Here is a 23,313-nt window from a genome sequence, read left to right as displayed (position 1 = left end):
TTTGTGCTTGGACTAGTAAATTTTCATGACAGTTTTCCAGAGCTGCTTTAAATAACTTCAAGGTGGAACACAAGAGCTATAGAACACAACAGAGCAACAGTCTGGGACAAGACGTGAAGACTATTAAGTTCAAAGTGCTGATTTGAGGAAATTTAGAGGTAGATTTAAAAATAACTGCCCCTTTTGATGGAGCAGGAAACTGTACTTTGGATCTTCTCTCTAATTGGTCAGGACTAGAGCCAGCCAGAAGATGACAATTCTGTTTCGTGGCAACATTTTGAGTTGTTGAAATTTGATTTCATTCCATGTTAGAACGAAAACAAAATTTTTCAAATGTTTCCACAAAATGGAATTGTGTTGAAATGTCCATTTTTCTTATAGAAAAGATCAGATTTTCAATTTGGGCTTCTCTCTCTCGTCAGAAATGACCAGAAAGCCCTGGACCTTAGAAATCTTAGAAAACTGATAGGTCTCTGAAACATTTACTCTTCGATTTAACAACATATTTCAATGAAAATACATTTCATCAGAAATGTTCCAACCAGTTCTTGTTAGGACCATGTTTGTGCGTTATCTGAAAAATGGCACGTGGAAGCCCAGCACCCCAGCACAAACGTGGGGCATTTTTTACAGTACTGGCCTGGAGAAGAGTGTTTCTCAGTCAGTTAGTACTAGAGTGGGACAACATTTTTCTGCCAAATCCTTTCTTGTAAAAAAAAAAAAAAAAAAAAAAAAGGCCAATTTTTTTCATTTAATTTAAAAAAAAAAATCAATGTTTTGAATCACCAAAATTTACAGAACTCAGTATTTTGCTTGGTCTCCTGTTCACGTATTGAACAAATGTGACCTTGCTTAGCTTTTGGCATCTGATGAAATATGTTCATTTCCTCCTCATTAAATAAAAGTGCTATGCGTTCTAACTTCTACCTGGGCAGTCAGCAAAAGTTAGAAGGGGTTGCTGAATGATCCCCTAAGGGATAATGTTTCTAATAGTACTTCCTTATCTAATCCTACCGTGTATTGCAACACTGGGTAGGTGCCTCCATCTTTGGGTGTTATTTGAATCCACAATCTTCAGGCCTAGAGATAAGAATATAACCAATGAGTAACATTTAAATGTATAGGAAATCATAACGTAACAGATTTGGTTACAAGTATACAACAGGTGGCCCCTTTATTATCTTATTATGTATGCTTTTTAAAAAGGGGAGAAAATTGCATTACTCTTCAATTATTCCACTGAAATTAATGGAATATCAAGACATATCTTTTTGTGTTGAGTAGCACAACAGGTGCTGTTCTGCTGGATATATGATTCTTCCTCTGTCATCAAGGGCACAGCACTTAAATAGTTAAATGTGGACAAAAAAAGTGAAGGATTTGCCATCTATATGCTTAGAAATAAGTTACATTGACTACAAGTAACCATCTGCATGTGAGTATGGTTCTAGTCTAAAAAGTCTCTCTATTGGAGGGAAAAAAACCACAACCCACTGTGGTTCAATGTTTGTTTAATTGATTTTTACTTTGAATTTCACAGTTTACAACTAAGAAGACTGGTTGGTTGTCCAAGTACTAGTCCTAGAAATTTAACAATGAGACAGTCAAGTTTTTTTCAAAATGTTTTTTTCTTCTATCCTTCTTGTGTATCAGTTCCAGCAATAAAAATTCTTCCAAAATTGTTCCCAGGTGTTCCTGTGCAACTCAATATCTTCAAATTAAGCCTTCAGTGACACTTGTGCAGCCCCATACTAATCAATGGGGTTTCAAAGGATTGTCTTCACTGTGTATGCATGAGGAATCAAACCTAGTTTCCCACTCTCGTTGTGTTTGCTCTGCCATGCAAATAGAAATAAATTTTTAAAAATATCTGGTCACCAGAGTAAGCCGATGAGACGGAACGCACGCAGGGAGCAGGCCTGCTGAGTAAAAAGGTGTCATTTTAAAATAGTTCATTTCTCAGAGTACAACTGCACTTGAAGGGTGTGGGTCTGTGAGACGCTGAGAGCTGTCAGCGTTGACTTAGCTGCTGGGATCTTTGCAGGATGTAATATTTGAGTACGCATCTTGTAATTTAACTCGGTACCTTTAGTGACATAAGACCATAACAGACACTAGACTTCCCTTTTTTCCTTCTCTCTCCTACATGCAGTGCTTCATTTGAAAACACAGCGCTGGTTTGCCATCTACTTAGAACAATAGCGTATTTAAGCCCACCAAGGTTTAAGATGTCAACTAGAATTTGCTTTTATTGAATGCAAACCAGTATCCTTAAGATTAAGAATCCAGGTCCTTACTAGCAGTAAAACTGCTTTGGGCAAAGTCATTGAAGTGGGTAATATTTAACAGCTAGTAATGGCAACTAAGAGAATCACTAGTGGGAGGATATCAAACATTACATGCACAAAGACAATGACCTCCAAATGTATAATGGGTGGGTTCCATTAAGGAATATCAGATCTTCTGTTTTCCCCTGCTTTGTTTTGCATGTTCCACTTTCATTTTTATTTGGAGGGGGAAACAGCAACACAGCTTCTATGTGCATTCTGCTGGCAAATTAGACCATTAGGCTGTCAATACTGTATGTATCCCTGGGGTCCAGTTTGAGTGCACTTACCTCTAAAAGGATGGCAAAAGGAGAAATGTTGACAGCACAGGAATAACTTATAAAAATTCATTCTCTTCCAAATCATTCAGGAAAATGTGATAAGAAAATTAATCTCGCAAAGATTATACAATTTGGACCGTGAACCCACTTTCAAGAATTGCGCTTTCATTAAAGATTTTGTATCTGCTTTCTGCTACTCTCTGTATTTGCAGCAATAATAATGCTACTTTAAAGGTGGTTACTGTTAAATGCTTGCATGGTGAGCTCTGTCTTTGTCCAAGACACCCCTTAATCTTTGAACATTAATGGCAATAGTGCCACGGTACCTGGTTTCCTATAAACTGCATTTCACTCATTTGTTTTACTTAGGGGTTTAAAGAGAAATTCGACATACTGCTATCAATATGTCACATTTGTGATCCTCTCTTCACAGCTAGTTATTTCTGACCTGACTCTGCATGTAGCTGTTTCAGTACACGAGGGCATTGTCACTAACTAGAACTATGCTTGAATTTCAGATGTCTCTATATTGGCCAACCAATTCCTGAAAATAATTTCGGATTATAGCAGATTATAATCCCCTTTTGTTTTGTACTTTAACAGACATTAAGGAAATTGCGTCATTTTTTTACTGTTGCTAAATATTTGACAGCCTGGTGTACAGTCTTATCAACAAGTTTCTCTGGGGAAGATACTTGAAGTTCCCAGCTGTGTTGACACAGTATAAGTACCCTAGTTAAAATCTTCCACTTAATAAGGCAGACATTAGAAAGACAGTGCAACGTAATTGAACTTGTTAAATGTTTTCCTTGTGCAGAGCATAAAACAGTGGGAATGTGGTCTGACAGCAAAAACATTAATGAAAATTAAGCAAGAAAATGGATTATTTGAAATGTTTTGAGTTGTAACCTGCCCTCTTGGGTTGCTCTTTTTCAGTAAATGAATTCACAGTCATCAGAAAGAAATTCAAGTGCCCATACTGCAGTTTCTCAGCCATGCATCAGTGTATCCTGAAGAGACACATGCGATCCCATACAGGAGAAAGACCATATCCTTGTGAAATCTGTGGGAAGAAATTCACACGCAGGGAGCACATGAAACGGCACACCTTGGTAAGTAGGAGCATTTGAAGTAATTGGAAAACAGAAAGGTGGTTTGTTGTTGTGATTAAGGAGAAAAGGAACTTCACCTGACTTAGATTTGTATTCTGTTTTTCCCCTGGTGCTCTTCTGCGTCTTTTATGGAATGCAGAAGACCTCTCTCCTGTCTTCTCTACCTTTAAAAGTCCCAGTGTCTTGCTTATTGTTCCTCTGGAGCTATTCAACAGCTGGTCCTCCAACTCAGCCAGAGGAGTTGCTGAAGAACAATTTGAAGTGGTCTGCACACCCTGTTTAGTGCTCCTGGCCCTAAGGTGAGGGACTGAGCTGGGATCTCAAACTCCAATCCTCTCTTCTTGGTGCACTAAACTACTTTTTAATGCAGCATAGACTGCTGTGGAGGACCTATTAGGCTTTGGTGTTTCAAGGCACAAGAGGCAATGGTATCTTTAGGATTAAAAATGTTGGCCAAAGACTGAATAATTAGGAACAATTTATTTTGAAGTAATACACCACCCAGTAAAAGCAAGGAAATTCTGATCCAGGACTACCGCTATCTTGTTGTGCTTAATTATCATTTAATTAAAGATTGCTTGCTGTTCAGAGAGCTGCTAGAAGGTCAGTGTGTGCTGTTGTAACTTGCTGGCTTGTCTCAACTGCGGTGTTGTTATAAATACATGACATTGTGTGTGGGTTGTTTTTGTCAAATTTCCTTCTTTGGTGGTAGTATTTTCCCTTCCATGCATTTGTTAGCATCATTTCTAGACTTCTTGCACCTGACAGTCCATCACCTTGATGATGTGGGGTGAGACTGTGAGATAGTAGAGATGACATGAAGTCCCATCTGGTGATAGTGAAATTAGATATAATTGTTGCAAATATTGTTGTTCATACTCACTAGCTACTTTTTCAAAACCTTAATATCCTGGAAGAAGAACAGGAGGACTTGTGGCCCCTTAGAGACTAACAAATGTATTTGAGCATAAGCTTTTGTGAGCTACAGCTCACTTCATCAGATGCATTCAGTGGAAAATACAGTGGGGAGATTTATATACATAGAGAACATGAAACAATGGGTTTCTTCAACAAAAAAACTTCAAAAACAGACTCCAACGAGAGACTGCTGAATTGGAATTAATTTGCAAACTGGATACAATTAACTTAGGCTTGAATAGAGACTGGGAGTGGATGGGTCATTATACAAAGTAAAACTATTTCCCATGTTTATTCTTCCCCCCCACCCCCCACTGTTCCTCAGACGTTCTTGTCAACGGCTGGAAATGGCCCACCTTGATTATCACTACAAAAGGTCCCGTCCCCCCCCCGCTCTCCTGCTGGTAATAGCTCACCTTAAGTGATTACTCTCGTTACAGTGTGTACGGGAACACCCATTGTTTCATGTTCTCTATGTATATAAATCTCCCCACTGTATTTTCCACTGAATGCATCCGATGAAGTGAGCTGTAGCTCACGAAAACTTATGCTCAAATAAATTGGTTAGTCTCTAAGGTGTCACAAGTCCTCCTGTTCTTTTTGCGAATACAGACTAACACGGCTGCTACTCTGAAACCTGTTAATATCCTGGCAATTTCTATTTATTATAATAAATTCAGTACCCACAAACTAGAAGTGCTAGAATCTAACACCTTGCCAAGTTTATTTTGGTTTGATTTTTAAACAGAATGTTTGGGCTAGAATTTGACACAAAGGAATCTAAAACTAACTCACATTTTTCTCCAACAACAACAAAAAAAAAACTCCACCTTGAACAAGTGTTACTTTAAAAAGAACAAATTTTATGTCAACTTCTAGCACAATAGTTTCAACAGCCAAGACCAGCACTGTCCCTTCCCCCTTAAATCAGGTCTGTAGCACAAACACCAGTTTCAGCTTTAATTTTAGGGATGGTGGCGGCTTCATAGTAATACTTTCTCATACATCAACTGGTTTGTAACACTTTGGGAGAGAAAGGGGAAAAGAGTGCTGGGCAGAGAAATCACTGAAAAAAATTATTAGAGCCAGTTCAATAACTTGCTTGCTTTTACCTTTTATCACCTTTTTAATTTTGAATTTGCAAATAGATGCAACTACTAGAGAATTCAGTGGAATGTATTATCTTCAGAAGCAACAGTTCTTGATTGTGGGCTGTAAGACTGACTAAAATCTTCCAGGCTAAGAAAGACCCTTACCTTAATGGGTTTTGACAGATAGTAGCTGGAGACAGCTTTTCCTTTTGGATGATGTAGATTCCATGTGAAGTACGTGTAAATTAAGGTATCACAAAAGATTAAAGATAAATTTAGACTGATTTATGTTTTACTGGTTATAAGTCAAACAGCAGATATCCACAGAGAAATCCTCTCTCCCATCACCAGATTTTGAAAAGGTGATTTAAAACGATAGTTTAAGTTAAGTATAACACATTTGAATATCCTGAATATTTGCAAGGTTTTTTTTCCTATTGTAGTGGATAGTTTTAAACAGGTTAAATGTAGCATATTTTTATTTTCTCTTGTCTTTCAGAAGTGAAGTTGAGGTAGTTTTGTACAAATCCATCTTAGATCTCCATTTTTGCTATAAGGAAAGACCATTCAGGTCACTACCATGGTGTATTGAAGTGGAGTTAAAATTCTTTTAGTATATACATGGGGAGATGTATCAGACATCTCTGAGATATCTGTAGCTTTTCTTTTTATGCAGTTGAGCCTGTCTCTCAGAATCCAGTTATGGCCAGAGGTTAGGCATGTTGTTTTGAAAGTGCCAACTGGGTGTGCAGATTTGTAGGGCAAGGGATAAAGTCCTGAAAAAGTTTCACATGGAATAAAAAAAACATTACTACTTATGTTATCGAAGTTATTCCAAAGAGTTTAACTGATTTATAATGAAACTGATAAAGGTTGGGTTAACAATCATAGAAATGTTGGACTGCAAGGGACCTCGAGAGGTCAAGTCCAGCCTGAGTCAGGACCAAGTAAACCTAGACTGTCTCTGACAAGTGTCTGTCCAACCTGTTCTTAAAAACCTTCAATGACGAGGATTCCACAACCTCCCTTGGAAGCCTATTCCATAATTTAACTACATTTATAGTTAGGAAGCTTATCCTAATATCTTACCTAAATCTCCCTTACTATAGATTAACGATTTACTTCTTGTCATACCTTCAGTGAACATGGAAAACAGTTGATCACTTGTCCTCTTTAGCACAGCCCTTAACATGAAGCTTATCAGGTTCCCCCTCAATCTCCTTTTCTCACAACTAAACATGTCCAGTTTTTCTAACCTTTCATCATAGGTCAGGTTTTCTAAACCTTTTAACATTTTTGTTGCTCTCCTTTGGAGTCTCTCCAGTTTATCCACATCTTCCCTAACGCGTGGTGGTGCCCCGAACTGGACAGTGAAAATGACAATTAAAATAAATTAAAAATCATGATTTATTTCGGTTCAGACCATTGTTCCTTCTATGAAGAAGCACTAGGTAGGTTCACTTTGCTTTTTGGATGTTACAATATGGACCCATCAAGTTTACTGACAAAAATCTCTACAGAGGAACCCACTGACTGAGTATTTTCACCAAAGTGAGAGCCCTACAGGGGAAGATTGTGTATAAGACTCCAGAAAATGGATAGGTTTATGTTCATCGGATTTTTTTTTCCAGTTTAGCACAGCATCACTTTCCACAGGCTACTAGTTCAATCAGTATCTTGATCTTCAGTTATGGGGAGGTGTTGGGGGTTGTGTGACTGGGGGTTGTGTGGTTGGGGATTGTGTGAATATGGGGAGGGAAACCCGTGGAATCTTGTTCCTTGTGCTTATTTGTCTTGTGACTTTATTTTCCTGATATGTCAGACGTTTATGCTTCTTAGTGCCAGTTTGCAGGTAGAACTGTGGAGATGAATGTTGTTGTGCATCAAATGCAAACTGCACCTGTTATAAAAATAACTCCCAGACATACATCTCAGAGTAAAAAGTTGAAGTAGAGAAAAGGAAATGTGTTTAAACCAGCAAAGCCTTTGCTTCTTTCAGTTCCTCAATCAATGTGCAAGGTTTAAAGGGCCTGGGTTAGCTTATGTTTAGCCCAATTTTTTGTTTTAAAAATGTGTTTTGTTTTGTTTGTTAAAGCTTTTACATAACCTCAGGTCTGTAGAAATGTTTCTATGCGGTATCTTGTTAAAATCCAGAGCAAGTTTTTTAAGCAAATAAGATTTTCCCTGCATTCCTTGCTTCTCAGATACTTTTCCATTGCGTTACAGCATAAGAAGCTGAAAGTGAAATTAACTAGAAACAAAAATGACAGATATATTTTCATTGTCCAGGTTGAGAGAAATACAAAATGTGTGAACAGCACAGATTCTAGTTTTAGTAATGTATGCAACGTTAACATAGGTAAGGACATTAATTTTTAAAAATATTGTTTTAAATCTGATATTGTCCCTTTAAAACACTGTCTATAAAAAGTTAGTTTTGCCCGTGTGATTTCTATCTAAAGAGGAATTAGATCAACAGCTGTGCTTCTGAAAAACACACACACGACCTGAGTTGGCAAATATCTCTTTGTTATTTCCTTTCTTCTATTTGATTTACAGATGTGTATTGAGAAATACATATTCTAAATAAGGTTCATTTATTTTATTTTTAAATGACCATTTACTTTGGAGGGCCTAGATGTAATAGCAAAAGTAACCAATGGATAATGTATCAGTTAACGTTACATCACCACTCGCTTTCCTTGAAGTTGCAATGCACATTGTGTATCCAAAAATGGATGTCCACCTTGCAAGGAAAATGTGTAGCCCTATAATCAAATATTTCTAAATGGCTTCAGCAAAAAGTATTGATCTGCTGTTTGCTGTTGGGTTTTTTGTTTTGTTTTTCCCTTTGGGTTGTCCCTGTTTTTGCTAAAAATTTTCTGACCCCTGCTAGTTGCAGTGTCCATAGTGACCAGAAATTACTTAAATCTAGTGGCTTTGTGAGGGAAAAATAACAGCTTCCCTTGTTGCTGAGCACCCAACTCCTTGTACAAGCTATAGCTTTTTAAAAATATAAACTGACATTTTTAATGTAGATACTACATTGTGAATTCAGCTTGTTTTGTTCACACGTGCATTCTGAAACAATGTTCAGTTCCTTTTTCTGGGAAGAGTTGTATGCAGTCAGCTGGTAGGCAGTTGCCTGCCTACAGCAGATGCCAGTGTCATGTCTTAGCTTGCCAAGTGGTGGTGTTTATATACAAGGTGGCAGTTAGCCCATACCACTTAAACCAGAATGATCAAGGGGCTTATGGTATCAGTTGCTATGGTATCTAAAACCCCACCATCTTTTACTTCCTTCCATAAGTATGTGTCCATTCGGATGAGTGCCCAGCCATCTGGCCTTGGGACCAACTGCTCCTTGAGATGTCCCTTTATTATTTCCTTTGGGTGTTAGTCTTCTGGTGTTCAATAGGCACATCCAAGCAGCCGGCTCTGTCCCCTGTAGACACAAAGGTTTCAAGGTCTGTTGTTAATTTTGCTGTTGTAGACACCTTGTCATGCCAGCTGGTTCCCTGGATCTTTATAGTTCGGGGTGGAATATTTTTCTTTTTTACACTAGGATTTGGTGCAATTGCAGCCAGGGCAGTTATTCCCCTTTGAAATATTGGTGAATATCCTTATTATCAAATACAATAAGAATAGGGTCTGTCTACCATGAAAGTGGTCATTTTCAACCACTGAAGACAAACAGCATACATGCTTTTGTTTTAGATAGTACATCTTTTTGAGTTAACTGGGGGAATGGAAATAGTATGTTTTGATGGCAAAATCCAGTTGTGTGGGTCACTTTGAGTATTCCAGTTGGACTATCAAATGTAGAAAAGGAGCGGGGAGGAGGGGAGAATCATTTAAAAGTTTGGGCTCCTGGACTTCTGTTTGAAGTTACGGTTCATTTTGGTGCATATTGTGTCACTTCGGGCTCTCTTGGCCCTGAGGACCTCCCCTCATCTACCTATTTTGCCATCTCCTGAGATGTTGTTAATGTTTTGATTCCTGAAAATCTTTTCAGTAACACAGAATGGCATACATGGATACAGCATAGATCATTTTAAATCGCTTTTAAGATCCCTTCTTTAGGATGGGTCTACTATCCAACTTTTTTTAAAAAAGAGTTTGCTTCATATACGTATGGTAATACATCCAATAGTATTTCAAATAGTTTTCAAGAACCCTACATTACAGGGGGAGATCGATCTAAGTTATGCAACTTCAGCTACGTGAATAACGTAGCTGAAGGTGACATACTTAGATCTACTTACTGCGGGGTTCACCGATGCAATGTCAACGGGAGAGTGATCGGCAGTCATCTATCCCCCGGTAAGTGTAGAGAAGCCCTAACTTTTCTTCAGTTATAGTAAGGAACTGATGAAAAAACCCTAAATTAAAAGCTAGACTTTGACCTGACAATCTGAGTTTAGAACACATGCTTCCTCACATTGAAGTCAGGTGGTGGTGAGTTGGCTTTTCCACACAAAAAAGGAGATAGGAGGACAGATATTAATGCAGCCCAACTTTCATTAGGCATAACTTGATCCAAAGTTTTTGCATGACTAAATCTGAAATTAATCTGAAACCAGTCAGGAAATGTGCCGCATAGAAAATGCCATAGAAAGATAAAACAAACAGACAGGTCAATATAGAGCTGTGCCATAAGTCACCTTTGAAAGGAGATGGCAGCCTTGCAGCTGAGGCACTGGTCTGGGATTCAGATCTGGGGTTAATTCCCAAATCTGCGGCAGACTGCCTGGGTGAGCTCAGACAATCCACTTCATCCTTGTGCCTAAATTACCCGTCGGCAAAATGGGGATACTACCTATTTCCTTTCTCCCACCCTTCATCTGCTCTGTCTGCTTCGACTGTAAGATCTTTGAGGAAGGGACACAGCCTCTCATTATATATTTGTGCAACAGCTAAAACAGCGTAGCCCCAAGTTTGGTTGGGGACCCAGGCACTATAACAACCAGTTTGGGGTCCCCAGGTGATATAAATAATTAATAAAAACAGACAGCCGGAAATCAATTAATTTCAGTTGAAAGTAAGAATTCTTGTAGCACAAATCAAGTGTACATAGCAGACTTTTTTCTTCTTTCGGTGCTTTCTAAATGAATTGTCTGTAACCAACACAGCTGGTACCATGGCTAAATGCACACGAGAGTGGGTGAAGTGCCCACACTCTTGCTACCTGCAGGAGATGATGCTGTGCTGGCAGGATTGAGAACTGTGACTACTGACATCCAAGTTTGAATCCCCAAATATATGTAATTTCCTGTCTCAGCTCAAAGAAAAAGGGTTTCCTGAATAATTCCCATCCCCTGTAATGCATTTGACCACCACTAAGGCATTTGAGCAGACAGAAACTGGGAATGTAACACCAGACTCAACAAAAAATTCTCTCGAATCTTTATATCTAAGAGCAACACTTCCTCACATTAACTTTGTAATAGTCAAGCGCTCCACTCCGGAGGGCACTAAGCTCTCTGATGATTTCTGTTTCTCAAAGTTCAAGGCAGCTGGGAGTATCAAGAACACAATACTCCTAGTCTCAGAGTTAGGTTGTTTGAACAGACTCTAGTCATTCTGTTTAGCAACACTTATGGATTATGTTAGGTTTCCCGACTTGGGTAAGGTGCCACATGAGAAGAGCAACGGAGCAGTTAAAGCAGGACCAATTTATCACTGCAAACATACTGCTAGGGGTAAAGAAATGGGCAGCCTTTCTGGCCCTGTGATGGGCCCTCATAAAGCTGCTAAGAGATACAGCTCATGGCTGGGGAGTGCAGGTTCAGGAAGCAGTTTGCTGGTCCAATCTGTGTGTGTCGCCCCTCGCAACACACAGCTCAGTTGTGAGAACAGGTGTCTCGGCCACATGAAAGCAGTAAATATTCACCTCCATCACAAGCAGCGTAGCTTTCTGGTCATTGATGGAATAGGCAATGGGGACAAGGGGAAGGGAGAGAAAAAACCAAGAGAGCAAAAACTAATAAAAATGGACAGGAAAAAGGAGGAATGGGAGTCACAGGAGGTGTATAAAAAAGAAGCACACAGAAAAGGAGAGTAAAGTGAGCAAACAGAAAGGTTAGAAACACAGTAACTGAATCAGTAGACAGCATGGGGATATGGGGAGGCACTGCCCATATACTGTGTGTGCTCTTGACATAGTTGCATATAAGGTGTATCTACTAAAAGGGGGACATGGTGGCCCAAAAACTTGTAGCAAGGACAAGCATAATCACATCTTGGGAAGTTGAGACCCCTTGGGAAAATGTTGGCTGAGGACCATGGACCACTTTCTAATTGTCTGCTGGCAGCTCTCGTGGTGCTGGCTCCACTTCCTTGCTCCCAAAGGCATTTGGGCTCATCAACGTGAAAACATTTTTTTACTCAGAAAGAAGGTCAATTAAACACATTTTTAACTGAGTCACAGAAGATCTACATTTCCTGGATCTGAAGCCAAACCAGTTGTTCTATGGCAATTCCTATGCTCCTATTCCGATCATAGGCTAATCGGAGTGCTTACAACTAGAATATTCAATTTCCTTATTGGTTACCCAGCTGAATTAAAGGTATTTGGAGAGAGAAGAAACTGACCGACTTCACCTACTCTTACAGTCGAAGCAGACAGAGCAGATGAAGGGTGGGAGAAAGGAAATAGGTAGTATCCCCATTTTGCCGACGGGTAATTTAGGCACAAGGATGAAGTGGATTGTCTGAGCTCACCCAGGCAGTCTGCCGCAGATTTGGGAATTAACCCCAGATCTGAATCCCAGACCAGTGCCTCAGCTGCAAGGCTGCCATCTCCTTTCAAAGGTGACTTATGGCACAGCTCTATATTGACCTGTTTATTTGTTTTATCTTTCTATGGCATTTTCTATGCGGCACATTTCCTGACTGGTTTCAGATTAATTTCAGATTTAGTCATGCAAAAACTTTGGATCAAGTTATGCCTAATGAAAGTTGGGCTGCATTAATATCTGTCCTCCTATCTCCTTTTTTGTGTGGAAAAGCCAACTCACCACCTGACTTCAATGTGAGGAAGCATGTGTTCTAAACTCAGATTGTCAGGTCAAAGTCTAGCTTTTAATTTAGGGTTTGTTCATCAGTTCCTTACTATAACTTTGTGGCATAGCTAGCATAGTTTTAATTGCCTTGGAGCCCTCAAACAGAAAACATCTTTTCTCTGGTGGACATGGTAGGCCCATCAATTCAAAGAATAGACAGTCACAATCAATTTGAATGCTGTTTCCAGAGACCTCTTGGCATTGTAACATCTTAACAGAAAGAACCTTTAAAAGCATGTGTGCGTGTGCCAGATTATTTTTGGTGTGACTCCACTGAAGTAGAGGTCAGTAATCCTGACCCCACTGATACGTTCTTTTCTTTAGGAGTGGAGTGTAGCAAATGAGTTTAATGAGTAAATAGGCTCCCTTGCTTTGCCTAAAGTGAAAATGCACTAAGGCAGAGATTACGTGTATTAGCGTACTTTGTATGGAGCTGTGTTTAAACGCACAAACTCTTCAAGTATTTAGTTCTGGTTATTATACTGTGACGTTTGGGTCAGTTAGAACAATGTTCTCCCTCTGAATAAATTCTGCAGATTACTTTTCCACTGCTGCTCGTACTCTGTAACTGTAATAGCTGTGCATAATGCCATGTTCAGACACACAATGCTGTGTGACTTTTTCAAGAAACAGAAACTTCTGTGATAAACCTTCTTCAGCTGTCAAAGTAGACACAAATTTTGAAGCTGATGTACATTAGAAGGTGGTTTGGTTTTTTGTTTTGTTTTAAAGTGAGTACATTGATTAGATTTTTATTCTTTAGCCTGTGGTGATGGTGATAACGATGGAATGCAGACTGCTAAACTCATGCATTACAATATCCTGACACCTGTTGATAAATTACCACCTTTGAGCCTGTCTGCATTGGGAACATTTTTGAAAAACTTAATCAATGTAATTGTGTCACTGCAGCTAAAGCTGGGTACACCTCTCACACAGATGCACTGCACCAGTCCAAGACAGGGTTTGCAAAGGCACGACTTAATATGGTTAATTGCCAAAGTAAACCTTACTTTACTTCAGTGCAGTGCAGCTAGATTAGCAGTTTGCACCATGTAACTACACTGACATGGTTACACCACCAGTGAAAATGTTCCTAAGGTAGAGCGTTCCTTTGTCTGACCGATAGCACACACTGAAATTCTTGTTGTATCTTTGAGACATATTTCTGGGTAGCTTTTAACTAGCATCTGGTGACAGCTATTTTAAGATAGTATGAGACTTTCAAAATGTAGTAGGAATTTTAGGAATGTGTGCACTCTAGTTCCCTGTGGTAAATGTAGACCAATAGAAGCAAGGAGGTTTAGGCTGAAATGATTGGTTTCGCAGTCAGAGGTGTTTCAAAAAAAGGATTTTCCATTGCATTGTAAAATACCTTCCTACTAATATTAGTAGAAATATAGTGGATAAAAGTCATACCTGGGACCCATCATTTCTGTTCGAAATACCAGCCAGTGACAGTTACAGGCTACATTATTTTTTTCCCTTTACAGCAAAATGGAAAGCATCTCTTCTTTCTTGGACCACATTTGCAATTCTCTGCGTCATCTTCCTTGCCTTAATTTTTTTCTATTTTTTCCTTCCCTAGGTCCACAGTAAAGATAAAAAATATGTATGCAAAGTGTGCAACAGAGTGTTCATGTCTGCAGCCAGCGTGGGAATTAAGCATGGTTCCCGCCGCCATGGAGTTTGTGCCGATTGCTCTGGTCGAGGCATAACAGGCCACTTAGATCAGAATGGAGGAGAAGGTTCTCCAGATGAATTGTATCCTGGTGAAGGCCAGTACATGGAGGATCCAGATGACATGAAAGTGGAGGGAGATGAAGAGATGGGGGATGATGATGATATAAAATGGAAAGATGATGTAGGAATTTCACAAGATGATGTGATTCTAGAAGATGACAAAGAAGATGTCGACTCTCCACAGGAGCAAGAGAACTCTGGAGAAAATGACAAGGATTTTACTTGGATTTCTTAGGGAAATGGGGAAGATTTTGTTTGTAGGGGGAGGGAGGGAAGACAGAGTGTGCTGGGAAAAACTAAGTAGCCTTGTTGTTGTCCATGTGTGCAAAAGAGTTGTTTGTGGTTTTTTTAAACAAACAAGTCCTTTATCTGTACCATTCAGATACTGTATTAGTAAGTGTCACTTTTAGTGGCATCAGTTACATCCCCTTCCCCTTCTCCCACATGGAAAAATATGATTGTCTGTCTTTGCCTCTCTGTGGGAGCAAATCAGATTGCATGCAAGTGACTTAGAGTTTCTGAAGATGTGAGCACTGTGAGGGGGGAGAGAGAGACTAGGAGACAGTGTAAAGCATGTGTTCCTTTTATAAACCTTCCCCACCCTGAATTAAATACCAGGGAGGTTTTGTGTCCCAAACCACTGGTTTTTTTAAAAGTTTTGTTTGTTCTAAATTCACAGCAGCAGTGGACTTACTTACAAACTAGTATCATGTAAATAAACTGACCTGTGTGTTTGAGGGCTTCTCCATATAACCCAAGCCTTTCGCAAAGAATTAATTTAAATATTTAATTTTTTTAATGTATGGTTTTTTTTATGGAGCCTGTTAGATCAAACAGCAATTCAGGCTGCAGCCTTAAGAACCCCTTTCGTAACATGGGATCTTAACTCCCAAATAGTCCATCAGGTTAAAGATCGTGAAATTACTTGGGCCCACTGGCATCTTAACAGTATCCAGTTTTCCAACCTTGTTTAGTTCTATTATCTGAAATGAGTGTTGGTGTTTCCATAAGATTTCTTTTGCTATAAAAGACGCATAGAGTTTAGTACCCAGTTGCTTGGTTTACATGAAAGTTGTCACCTTTCTTCCTTAGGTGTCAACTAACTGCCTTTTTCGTATTTATATGCAAATTTTAGTAAATACAAGTCATTTAGCAAAATGAATTACAAATTGTGATAACTCAAGGAACTAGGGGAGAAATCCTGGCTCTGAAGTCAAGATTTTTCCCAAATTGTTATATTCATCCTTGCCAAGTTGAAACATTCCTACTTACTTTGTAGGTGTAGTCCGTATGTTTAACTGACTAAGTAAAACTTCCTTTGTTGGTTCCAAGTAAGTAAACCTTCCCTTTTAGAGAACCATATTTCTCCACTAGAGCATCTCCACTTTCTTATACAGTAGAGTTTACATGGGTGTGTTCCAAATAGTTCGGTTCATATTGGCCACTGCTGCCTTCCTATGACAACATTTAAATAAAAAACTCAATGAAAGTGTCCTGCTCATAATAAAAGCTTCTGCTGAACCTTTCACCTTTATGCTTTTGGTGCTTAAAAAAAAAAAAAAAAAAAGCTGAAGACCTCACTGTTTTCTTGCTATGGAGCAGATTTTTATACAACCTGTATGATTAATGGTGGTCTTGAAACCTGCCACAAACAAGACCAAGAGGCAACCAGTTAAATCTAGGAAGCCAAATTATTAAAAGGTGCTATTTTCCCCCCAATTGTGGGAAAGGTACTTTCTTGTGGGAAAACAATATAAGTCCTTGCAGTTTAATTTTAAAAAATGGAAAGCATGGTTCTACCCAGGGAGTAAAATAAAAGCAGATTTTACTGTACAAAATCCAAGTAATCAAATCTTTAGGTTTTTCAACTCTTTGGTGCCAGGAATCTCTTCCCAGTGAAGTGTGATAATGCAGGAACCTACCCACCTGGCTACCTAGAATAGTTGGACATTTAGGCATTGCTCTCTTTGAAGGGTCATATCACCATTGTTATGTATTTTATTCCTTTCTCTGCAGTTGTCTTCAGTTTCTTGAAAAGGAAAAAAACCAAAATCTCCCCAATTTTCCTATGCATGTTTTCTTCCTCCCCAAATTTTGGGACTCCACTCACAATGGTTTATACTTTCACATTGTGCATAAGCACCAGAATTGTTGCTGTTCAAGTTTGGTACTTGTCAGTAATTTGGAAAAATGTTTTTCTAAGTCAATCCATGGTCTTAAATCTATTGTTAGCTCAAAGCAAAGCTCTATGATCACTTGTCTACGTGCTGCTAATGTTTAGGATTGAGAAAGTTACCTGACAAAAATGGGCAACCAGATTCTTTAAATATTCAAGGAATAGTGTGGGAGGTCATATAAAACCATTTTTATGAAACTGTAAAAAGCTGTTTTTGCATTTTAGCTTGTTATAAAGCCCTATAACTATGTTTAAAACCCCCCCAATATTTTAAGATTGGACCTTTTTATATCCCTTTTTCTAAATGCAAAAGAAATCAGCAGTTGTGTCCACTCTGGGTTGATTATAAAACCAGGCCACTGTTTCATGAACTTGACTGCTTTCACCTATCAGATATGCAGGCTGTGGATTTATTGCCATTTATTCTGTAAATATTAATTTTTTTCCCTAGACTTCCAGCAATCACTTGTTACATGTAGACAAATACATACAGTACTTTAAAGAAAACTGTAGCTTGGCTTTTTATATATTAAATCTATTTAAAAATAGAGAAAGGAAAAAAAAAAAAAACCCCGAAACCACAAACCTTCAGTTTCTACATTCCACTTTTCGTCCACCCTGACTTCACTATACAAATTCACTATCTTCAGCTAGTATGTTTTAGGGAGAAACAAAAGGTATTGATCCTGAATTGACTTTTTCCCTTCTCCCTGCCCCCTTTTGGGCGAACTTGATTTTGTATTAATATTTTGGGGTGCTTAGCTTTATTTTGTGTTTTATTTGGAAATATTTTATATTGCCTTTTTCTTTTCCTTTTTTTAAAATGGTGGACAATAAGCCAAATGGCTTTCATAAATGTTTTCTACCAGTGCCACTTCTGTGCTCTTCAAACTGAGGATGCAAAAAAAGAAGAGAAACCCACAAAAAGTTAACTTGTTATAATGTTAAAATTATAATATAGCGCATACGTCTATATTACTAACTTACACTAAATAAATATATATACCAAATAAATCATTCTAATATGTGATGTATACTTTTAAGTGCTTTGTTTTTGATGGAGGTGTGCAGATTTGGAAATTAAAAACCTTTCAGGAATTGCTTTTTAAACTTTCACACCCTATGGGGGAGAGACATGGGATTTTATTTTTGAAAGAAAGTGAGTTTGAAAACGGTGATGCTTTCCATCAGATGGAAAGGGGGGCTCTCTATACAACTTTACCAGTTACTTTGCTTCTATGTTATAAACTGAAATCTGAAGCTGCACTGTGTTTAACTGCAGGGATAATCTATGTAAAAATTAAAAGAAATCAGATTTGAAAACAGGAAATTAAGCATGGAAAGAGACCAGCAATTTCCAGGTCCATCCCCAGGCCCAGTCCCACAAAGACGTCAGCAAATGCACAACTGCGCGCAGGTGTTTGACTTTCTAAATTTGGAGCGCCAGTTTAGAGTTTACCAACCATATCTCACATTTTTCTGTGTCCAGAGACTTGTGTAATTTGCTGCCTATATAAATTTCTCTTTGCTCTTCTGTGTAAAGAAATTCTGCCTAAATGTTGTTCTATCCAACACTAGCTCAAATAATCTTTAGCATCCACTCTTCTATTTCCCTTCAGGAATTTGTATATTTTACTGAGGTTCCCTTTTTAAATTTCATTTTCTTTAAATACATAAATAAATAAATAAATAAAATGCAGATTTAGTTTCAGAAAAGAACTCCCTTAATGAAAAAACATTTGATCTCAGTGGAAATGTGTGTAATTTTTAAAAAAATTTTATATGTAATGTGTGATCACTGTACCCTGAATCTCTTTATTATTCTCATCTTTTTTATATATAAAATGGGGCCAGGACTACAAAGAGCATCTCAAATACAGCTTTGCTAACTTCTCATGCAGTTCAATGATTGAATGCATTTCTTCAGTTTTATATACCTATCTATGCAGCTCAGAATAAATACCTAAAGAATGCTAAATGATGCAGTAAGTTAGACCTTTGTAAAATACTGCATTAAAAGCTTTCTTGAACAATACAGGCAACTTAGGTTCTTGGCTTCTCCTTCCTGTCCACCTTTTGTTTCTTTCAAAAAGTCATTTAAACAAAAATCCTAATTTATATATATTTAAGTATTGTTTCTTTATATATTAAAGTTTAAGGTCACCATAAAACCTCACAAAGATACAGAATGATTTTGCAGGGAGATGAGAAGTAGGACATGTCTCATGAAGGTTTTCGAAGTGACTGGCTCTTTTTAAAAACAAATAGTGTTTGGACTATTAAAGGAATATTTTCTTATCAAAAGGAAGCCTACTTTAGCATTAGGTCCCATTTTATGTTTTGTATCTTGAATTATGCCTTTAAATGTTCTGCAACTCCAAAGTGAAAATCGCATTCAGTTGACTTTTTATATATATGTATGTTTGGGAATTTATTACTTTGGGTTATGTGTCAAACTCTTGTTCCTGACAAAGTTGTATATTTTGACTCTCAATTTGCAGTAGAGCATTGGGTCAGAACACTGCCATCTTTGAATAGGCACCTGTGTGAAAAAGATCCACCTTAATGCTTCCAATTTTGCACATCATCCTTTTAAAAAAAAAAAAAAAAAAAACTCCAAGAAAATGCAAAAACTGGAATTTTTTGCAATATTATGAAAGATAATCTTATTTTAGCTCATTCTGTGACATGTGCAACTCTTGAGAAAGCCATACTTAATGGTTCTTTTTATTTTTAGATTCTATATTGTGTTTTGGATTTCTGCCTTTTTTAGAATTTCTGCATAGTAAGAGTGCTGTGTGTATGCTTTCATATATATTTATTTTTCAACATGCTTTAAACCTGTCTACAAAAATAAAACTAAAAATAAAAAACCCACCAAGACAGTGTTTGAAGATTGTTGACTATTTTTTTTTGCTGGGAATATTCTATATTATACTGACTTTATATTAATTATTATAAACCTGTGTTTGTATTGGAGATGTGTTTAATATTTTGGGGAGGTGGGGAGATTTTAGTAATCAGAAGTCAGTGGGAGAACATGACTGTGTGTTGTACTGATTTTCTGTAAATGTAGTTCAGGTAAATATTACCTTATTTTCTAGTTGATCTCACAGTTTCTTGTCTGCCTAGGCATGCCAAAGGTATGCCTGTTGATTATGATTACTTTATGTGATGGGATTAGCTTAGACATACTTGCAAAAATCAATCAGTTTCAATAAATTGGGAAATTGCTGCTAAAACACATTGTCTTGGTTTTTTTACACACTGATTGAGACATGATAGATGTCCAGGAGTCCCAGAATATCACTTGAGAGAGTTTGGTTCAGAATCTTGAATGACCTTTTCCCATGTTAAATTAAATTATCTCCACGGAGACAGCCTGTTGAAGCCCACCTGAGTATCAGAACTATTCATTTTGGAATAAGAGGGAACCATGTTAAGTACAGCTCATTCAGGGAGATTTATACAGAAGCATGTATCCCTTCTTCCTCAAGCTCCTTTTTTCCTGTCAGTGGATCTGGAGCCCGACTGAGCTGCTCTGGCTTGAAGTTTTCTTTAAAATGTCTACATTTTGATGGACATTTTCCTTAGCTTAGATTTTCTTACTAAACTGAAAACCATTTTTCCTCAGGCCTCATTCAAAAATTGTAATAGAAATTCTGGGGGTAACCCAACTCATCTCCCCACTGATGTAGGAACGGGTTTCCAGCTGTACATTTATGACTGTTTGACAAGTCTAGTTTGAAATGTCCCAAACGAAGCCATTCCACCTCTTGGGAAGTTTTCCTTAATATCATAAGTAAAAGGCCTCCCTTTTGTAATTCCCATGCCATTACTCCTAGTTATGTGCCTTTGTACTAGACTAAGCTATGGGAAAAGGTGAGAGGAGAGGGAGGGATAGCTCAGTGGTTTGAGCGTTGGCCTGCTACACCCAGGATTGTGAGTTCAATCCTTGAGGGGGCCATTTAGGGATCTGGGGCAAAAATAAGGGACGGTACTTGGTCCTGCTGTGAAGGCAGGGGACTGGATTTGATGACGCTGCAAGGTCTCTTTCAGTTCTGTGAGGTAGGTATAGCTCCATATTATTATATCTAAATCTGGCTTTAAAACCCGTGCTTCATGAGCGTGTTTGGAGGGATCCCCGTGACCTTTGTGTTATGCCCAGAGATTGCTGTTCTCAGAACAGGCTTTCTCAAACAGGGAGGTCCCATACTGGGGGAGCAAGGAAGAATGTCTGACAGGAGCCTGAAAATCTTGTAAATTTAAAGGGGAGGAAGCAAGCAAATGCAGATCTTCGTGTGGCCTTTTCTTTTCGATCACCCCCAAGGAGCTTGTTCCACCTCCAACCAAATTCTCTCTCATGCACCCGTCACAGGCTGTTAGGAATTCAGTCCCCTGTAGTGATTCCTCCTGGCCACAGGCTGCCACTGTGGCACTGGCATGAAGGCCAGGAAAGCTGTCGCCATCCTCCATGCTACCCGGGGTGGTGGCAGCTGCTGTTTCTGGGCAGTGCTGGCCGGGAGGGACAGGGGTGGCTCCACGGCACTGAGGCTCCCTATCCCCTTAGCCTGTTCCCTTTGGAGTCCTTAAACGTTGCCTCCCACCCAGGTTTCCTCATGGGCCCGCCTTCCCCGCAGTGAGACTTGCAGGTCACTCTTCCATCACCACGTGGGTCAGTCTTTCCCCCGCACTGTAGGTGCTGCACAGAAATCGTCTCCTGCAGCGCCAGCCTGGAGCGCCCCAAAGCCAAGAGCCAGGCCTGGAGCTCAAAAGTTAGGGAATGCCAGAGTTAAGGCAACATGGGCAACCTCAGTCTGGCCCCCTCGTGTACGTGCATTGTGGTGCAGTCTGTAATTACGTGCTGTTTTTCCCACAGGAACCCTGCCGCCTCTAGGGCTTCTCACCCTTTTACTTTGAGGCCTCCCCTCCCCCCAACATGCTATAAAAACTCCACGGCCCACCTGTGTCTCAACAACTGGTTTTCTGCATAGAAAAGCCAGGGCCAGTGCTACGCGGTAGCAAGCAGGGCAATTGCCTGGGGCCTCGTGCCACAGGGGCAAAGCTACATTGCTTAGGCTTCGGCTTCAGCTTCAGCTCTGGGTGGTGTGGGGCTTCGGGCCTGGGCTTCAACCCCACGCGGCGGGGCTTCGGCTTTCTGCCCTGGGCCCCAGAAAGTCTAGTGCTGGCCCTGCCAAAACCTGCTCGCAGCCCTCCAGGGGGCCTGTGACCCCTGGTTAAGAACCACTGCTCTCATGGACAGGACGGATGGACGTGGAGTCTGGATTAAGGGGGCATGGGCAGTTGTAAATCTAGCATTCCCTAAATGCTGGGGACTTGGGTTTACAGCCGAAACATTCTTCATGTAGTTGTGAGACCTGTAGCCTGGAGTTTAGAGCGCCAGGCACTTGCTGCTACCCTCGATCGGTGAGCGGTGGAAAGTGGCCCAGAGCTGCTTGGGAAGGCCAGATGGGCAGAAGCGCCGCAGGGTAAAGAGCTCTCTGCTGCCATCTACTGGTGAACGGGGAGAAGAGACTGAATTAGCCAGGCCTCATTTGCATTTTTGTTATGTGAAAGTTTTAGTGGTGGTGGTGAAAATTGTTTTTTGGGTGAAAGGATAATGAAATGTTGTTATCCTTGCTGGGTGACAGAAGGCAAAAGAACTACACCAAATGTGCCCTGGGTGGGGGGTCACCCTAACCAATCCTCTGTCTGCTATGGCTGGATAGTGAAATATGGACAGAAACCAAAAGGGCAAGTTTGTTCCCTACTATACTGAAATTATCACAGTTGAATTAAATGATGAAGACTCAGGACCAGACTGCATAGTGTTTCCCCTAGGGGTTGGAGATAGGCCTGCTGAATTCTGGACTTTGCTAACCAGGGATAATCAATGATGAGTGGAGTGCAGTAGCAGAGGGGGAAGGTGACTGTGACAACAAATCAACAATGAGAGGGTGTAACGGAAGAAGGAGAAGGGGATAGAAATTGTTAAAGGGACATTTTCTTATCCTGTAACACACCAGCCTTTTGGGAACTGAGCTGAACGTCTGCCAAAGATACCATGGGCGTGGGTGATTTATTTTATACGTACGCACACATGTTATTACTGTTCCTGATTCTGCATCCCCTTTTCCATGAATACAGTTTTCCTTGTTTCCTACTCACACTCCGTGCTTGCGAGTGGGGAAGTATTGCCTGTTAAAGATGCCCAGGGCAGGCATTTAGTTTTCCCAGGTTTCTGGGAAGGGGCTTAAGCTGGTATTTGTTTAATTCTAAAAGGAACCCCTAGATATTTGAATTGGTTATTTGTGCTGCTGACTACTCCTGGCAGAAGGGTTACACTAACATAGTCTAGAGTAGACTTTACCCTTTTTCATGTCAGTATAATTTCAAGGACCAGTTCTCCTCCACTTCCTGGATTCGGAAGTGTGGTTTGGTACATTTTAAAGCTGGTAAGCATCTTATTGTATGTTAAAAAGTGGCTCTAATCTAACAAAACATGGATAACACCCTGAGCAAGCAAAGGAAGTGACGGTACAGTGCCTGCAAGTCTGTCTTCAAATACATTTGGGGCTAGGTTTTGCCCGCTCATTATTGC

The 23,313-nt window shown here is 39.5% G+C and overlaps 1 protein-coding gene across 6 annotated transcripts in view; it reads left to right on the top strand.

Annotated features, from left to right (window-relative positions):
- ZBTB46 (zinc finger and BTB domain containing 46) overlaps positions 1 to 19,954 on the top strand; it is a 109,933-nt gene extending 89,979 nt beyond the window's left edge. For 5 of the 6 annotated variants that reach the window (XM_043526588.1, XM_037877205.2, XM_043526586.1 and 2 more), the window contains 2 exons: positions 3,545 to 3,720; positions 14,382 to 19,954. In XM_043526588.1, the coding sequence (XP_043382523.1) occupies positions 3,545 to 3,720; positions 14,382 to 14,771 (566 nt within the window). In that variant the 3' untranslated portion in view covers positions 14,772 to 19,954. Of the gene's footprint in view, positions 1 to 3,544; positions 3,721 to 14,381 lie in introns of those variants that run through there. The other variant, XR_005222143.2, reaches the window with a different exon arrangement.
- Positions 19,955 to 23,313: the final 3,359 nt, after the last annotated feature.

Source organism: Chelonia mydas, chromosome 13 (assembly GCF_015237465.2).
Source record: "Chelonia mydas isolate rCheMyd1 chromosome 13, rCheMyd1.pri.v2, whole genome shotgun sequence".
NCBI lineage: Eukaryota > Metazoa > Chordata > Testudines > Cheloniidae > Chelonia > Chelonia mydas.
The sequence above is the reverse complement of the archived record's forward strand: the minus strand, read 5'-3'. Positions and strand labels throughout refer to the sequence as shown.